We start from the raw sequence: 5,000 nt of genomic DNA, 5'->3' as shown, positions 1-5,000 counted from the left end.
GGGGGGGGGGGGATGTATCTTTGTCAACAAACTCTCCACAATAATCGAATTTCTAGCCCAGATAGTTGGGACAGCTAGTTTTGCCTCCTATGCTGTTCTGATGATCGCAGTCTGACACGACAGACTCTCATCCATACCCACCCAACCAACCAACCCACTAACCAACCATTCTGAGGCTTGTCTGCATGCAGAACTTCATCAACATCCAGTCGACGCCTGACGGGGAGAAAGGCAAACGGCTGGGCTACGAAGATCCGGGGGACGGGAGGGACCGCAGGTGGGCAAGGGAAGGGGAGCCCTGGGTCTACGGGTGGTGGTACTACAGCTGGGCAGACTCCTCCGTGCCCGTGGCTCACGTGGACCCTGACAACCGCACCATCTCCTTGCAGCGCCACACCAGATACGGGTTCAATATCGGTAAGTGAACTTCGCGTCACTTCACTTCACGTCATTTTACTTCACGTCACGTCACTTCACTTCACTTCACTTCACGTCACTTCACTTCACTTCACGTCACGTCACGTCACGTCACGTCACGTCACGTCACGCAACTTCGCGTCACTTCACTTCACGTCATTTTACTTCACGTCACGTCACTTCACTTCACTTCACTTCACGTCACTTCACTTCACTTCACTTCACGTCACGTCACGCCACGTCACGTCACGTCACGTCACGTCACGTCACGCAACTTCGCGTCACTTCACTTCACGTCATTTTACTTCACGTCACGTCACTTCACTTCACTTCACTTCACGTCACGTCACGTCACGTCACGTCACGCCACGTCACGTCACGCCACGTCACGTCAGTTCACTTAACTTCACTTCTCTTTACTTCACTTCACGTCACGTCACGTCCAGGGGTTCTTTTACAGTGCGCCAAGTGCGTGCTGCACACGGTACCTCGGTTTATCGTCTCATCCGAATGAAGAGACGCTCAGTCAGTCAAACTTAGGAGAAAGGGCGAGAGCGGGATTCGAACCCACACGCTCTATATTGGCAGATGAGCGTCTAAACCATTTTGCTACCTTCCCGATGGCATGTGCATAAATGCAAATTAATTTGACAAATGTTTTCCGAACGCACATTACGAACGGAGTAAGATTGGAAGGAATGCATGAAGAAAGAAAGAGCGAAAGAAAGAAAGAAAGAAATTGATGCAGGAAGAAATGGAGAAAGGATAGAAGGAATGGTGAAATGCAGAAAGGAAGGAAGAAAGAAAGAAGGAAATAGACGAAAGACGAAAACGGGTAAGGATAGGAGGATAAGGAAAGAGGAAAAGGGGGATGAAAGAAATAAAGGAAGAATAAAAGAAAGGAAAGAAAGGAAAAGACCTACAGAAGAACAGATGTTAAGGATGGGAAGAACACAGGAAAGAAGAAAGGAGGGAAAGAAAGAAAGGAAGAACTAAGTGAAGGAAAGTTTGAAGGAAGGAAGAAAGAAAGAAAGAAAGAAAGAAAGAAAGAAAGAAAAAGAAAGAAAGAAGGAAGTACGTAAGTATCTAAGGAACTGAAAAGGGAAGAAAGGAAAGAAGAAAGAAAGAAAGAAATTAAGAGAAGAAGAAAGGAAGGGTGAATAAAGGAAGAAAACAAATGAATGAAAAATAAAATGAAGGAAAGAATGCAAGGAAGGAAGGAAAGTAATGCAGGAAATCAGAAAGGCAGTAAAGATGAAAGGAACGAAGGAGAAAGAAAGGAAGGGTGAGTAAAGGAAGAAAACAAATGAAAGAAAAAAAAGGAGGAAGGAATACAAGGAAGGAAAGAAAGTAATGGGGGGAATAAGAAAGGCAGTAAAGATGAAAGGAACGAGGGAAAAGGTGAGGAAATAAATGAAGGAAGAAAGGGAGGCAGACAGAAATGAAGAAAGGGATGACGGGAGGAAGGAAGGAAGGAAGGGAAGAAAAAAGAAGGAAGGAAGGAAGGGAAAAATGAAGGAAGGAAGGAAGGGAGGAAGGAAGGGAAAAAATGAAAGAAGAAAGGGAGGAAGATAGAAATGAAGAAAGGGATGACGGGATGAAGGAACGAAGGGATGAAAAAAGAAGGAAGGAAGGAAGGGAAAAATGAAGGAAGGAAGGAAGGGAGGGAAAAAATGAAGGAAGGAAGGAAGGGAGGAAGGAAGGGATGAAAAAAAGAAGGAAGGGAGGAAGGGAGGAAAAAAGAAGGAAGGAAGGGAGGGAGGAAGGAAGGGAAAAAATGAAGGAAGAAAGAGAGGAAGACAGAAATGAAGAAAGGGATGACGGGAGGAAGGAAGGAAGGGAGGAAAAAAAGAAGGAAGGAAGGAAGGGAAAAATGAAGGAAGAAAGGCAGGCAGACAGAAATGAAGAAAGGAGTGACGCGAGGAAGGAACGAAGGGATGAAAAAAGAAGGAAGGAAGGAAAAATTGAAGGAAGAAAGGGACGAAGACAGGAATGAAGAAAGGGCTGACGGGAAGAAGGAAGGGATGAAAAAAGAAGGAAGGAAGGGAGAAAGACAGGGATGAAAAAAGAAGGAAGGAAGGGAAAAAATGAAGGAAGAAAGGGAGGAAGGCACGAATGAAAAAGGGATGACGGGTGGAAGGAAGGGATGAAAAAAGAAGGAAGGCAGGAAGGGAGGAAAAAAGAAGGAAAGAAGGAAGGAAGGAAGGGAGGAAGAAAGAGATGAAAAAAGAAAGAAGGCAGAAAGGGAGGAAGACAGGAATGAAGAAAGGGCTGACGGGAAGAAGGAACGAAGGGATGAAAAAAGAAGGAAGGAAGGAAGGGAAAAAATGAAGGAAGAAAGGGCGGAAGACAGAAATGAAGAAAGGGATGACGGGAGGAAGGAAGGGATGAAAAAAGAAGAAAGGAAGGAAGGGAAAAATGAAGGAAGGAAGGGAAAAAATGAAGGAAGAAAGGGAGGAAGACAGGAATGAAGAAAGGGATGACGGGAGGAAGGAACGAAGGGATGAAAAAAGAAGGACGGAAGGGAAAAATGAAGGAAGGGAGGAAGGAAGGGAAAAAATGAAGGAAGGGATGACGGGTGGAAGGAAGGGATGGAAAAAAAAGAAGGAAGGAAGGGAAAAATGAAGGAAGAAGGGAAGGAAGACACGAATGAAAAAGGGATGACGGGTGGAAGGAAGGGATGAAAAAAAAGAAGGAAGGAAGGGAGGAAGGAAGGGAGGAAAAAAGAAAGAAGGAAGGAAAAAATGAAGGAAGAAAGGGAGGCAGACAGAAATAAAGAAAGGGGTGACGGGAGGAAGGAAGGGGTGAAAAAACAAGGGGAAGGAAGGAAAAAAATGAAGGAAGAAAGGGAGGAAGACAGGAATGAAGCAAGGGATGGAAGGAAAGAAGGGACGAAAAAAAGAAGGAAGGAAGGAAAGAAAGAGGAAAAAAGAAAGGGAATGAAAAGAAAATAGGAAGAAAGGAAAGGAGAAAAAAATTTAAGGAAGGAATGACGGACCAGGCCATGATAGTGCAGGTCGTGTGTGTGTGTGTGTGTGTGTGTGTGTGTGTGTGTGTGTGTGTGTGTGTGTGGTGTAGCGCATATGGATTTGTCCGAACGCAGTGAAGCCTCCTTGAGTAACTGAACTGAACTGAACTGAACTCTGTGTGTGTGTGTGTGTGTGTGTGTGTGTGTGTGTGTGTGTGTGTGTGTGTGTGTGTGTGTGTGTGTCCAGGTCAGTATGACCCCTCCTACAACAACTCAGAGGCCAGATACAGCACACAGGGCGGATACTTCAGAGTCATCAACATGCTGTGTGAACTGGACACGCCGGTTAGTGTGTGTGTGTGTGTGTGTGTGTGTGTGTGTGTGTGTGTGTGTGTGTGTGTGTGTGTGTGTGTGTGTGTGAGGCCAGGGGCATAGCCCTTGCTACTGGTACCATGTAACCCAGTACTACCTGCCACATGTGAAGTCTCCCAACGACGGACCAGGCGGAGGAGGAAACCTTTCCCAACGGCTGTGAAGGCGGAAGAGGATGACCAAAGGGCAGGGGGAGCTCTTATCCTTGGCTTGAAGTCCCCCTAGGAGACGGAGCTCTGAAGAAAAAAACCTGCACCTGCCGAGGCCGTCCTGCACGTGGCAGTGCCCGCACTTGTGGGACTGTGAGCGTCGGTAGGCGAGAGAGTGGGAAAGGGACTGCACAACTCCTCACTAAAAAAAAAAAGTCACCTGTGCTAGTCAGGCAACCAGGCTAATGTCGGAACGACGAGCTAGCCCTTCAACACCCAGCTTTCCCAAGCCCTGCGGCGATGGAGAAGTGGTAACGGGGACAGGCAGAGGATGCTGCTGGCAGTTCCTAGTCACGACTCTGCACGCAGGCGGCTGTGGGGTGATGGTCGTCCGCCGTAGGCAGGGGCAGATGCGGCGCCCGTATCCTCCCACAGTGTCAGAGCAGCCCTTTTTAGGGACAGCACTGCTCTCCCCACATTGGGAAGGGGAGATAAAAGGATCCCCAAACAAACCCTGCCTCACCTAGTACCTAGTAGGAAACCGCACCTACTTGGACATCCAACAATAGCAGTCGAAAACAACAGAAGAAAAGAACCAGGAGTCATGCCCTGACTCTGGGTGCCTGGAATGTTCGCACCCTCTTAGACAGAGACGACAGACCAGAAAGACGCACAGCGCTCATTGCTAGAATACTTGATCGCTACCAGGTGGACATAGCAGCCCTGAAACCCAGCTGGAGGAAGCTGGAGGGGGCTACACCTTCTACTGCATTGGGAAGCCAGATGACACACCAAGAACCTCAGGCGTGGCTGCCATACGAACCAAACTTGCACGACAGCTTGACAGCCTTCAACGTGGGATAAACAACAGGCTGATGGCCCTGCGTCTGAAGCTGTCCAAGGATCGCTTCTCCACAGTCATCAGCTGCTATGCCCCGACAATGACCAGCCCTGATGACATCAAAGAAGCTTTCTACGAGGAGCTCAGCCGCACCATTTCAGCGGTAGACAGAAAGGACAGGCTGATCATCCTTGGGGATTTCAATGCCTGCGTCGGCGTGGACTTCTCCTCGTGGCCAAAAGTCCTAGGACAG

The 5,000-nt window shown here is 47.9% G+C and overlaps 1 protein-coding gene across 1 annotated transcript in view; it reads left to right on the top strand.

Moving 5' to 3' along the window:
- Positions 1 to 5,000, top strand: part of LOC143274642 (uncharacterized) — a 27,496-nt gene that overhangs the window by 15,517 nt on the left and 6,979 nt on the right. Inside the window, exons 4-5 of the mRNA XM_076578515.1 lie at positions 192 to 417; positions 3,633 to 3,730. Coding sequence (XP_076434630.1) covers positions 192 to 417; positions 3,633 to 3,730 — 324 coding nt within the window. The remainder of the gene's footprint in view (positions 1 to 191; positions 418 to 3,632; positions 3,731 to 5,000) is intronic.

The sequence above is a fragment of the Babylonia areolata genome, chromosome 29 (assembly GCF_041734735.1).
Source record: "Babylonia areolata isolate BAREFJ2019XMU chromosome 29, ASM4173473v1, whole genome shotgun sequence".
Classification (NCBI taxonomy): Eukaryota; Metazoa; Mollusca; class Gastropoda; order Neogastropoda; family Buccinidae; genus Babylonia; species Babylonia areolata.
This window is presented reverse-complemented; position numbering and strand designations above follow the sequence as displayed.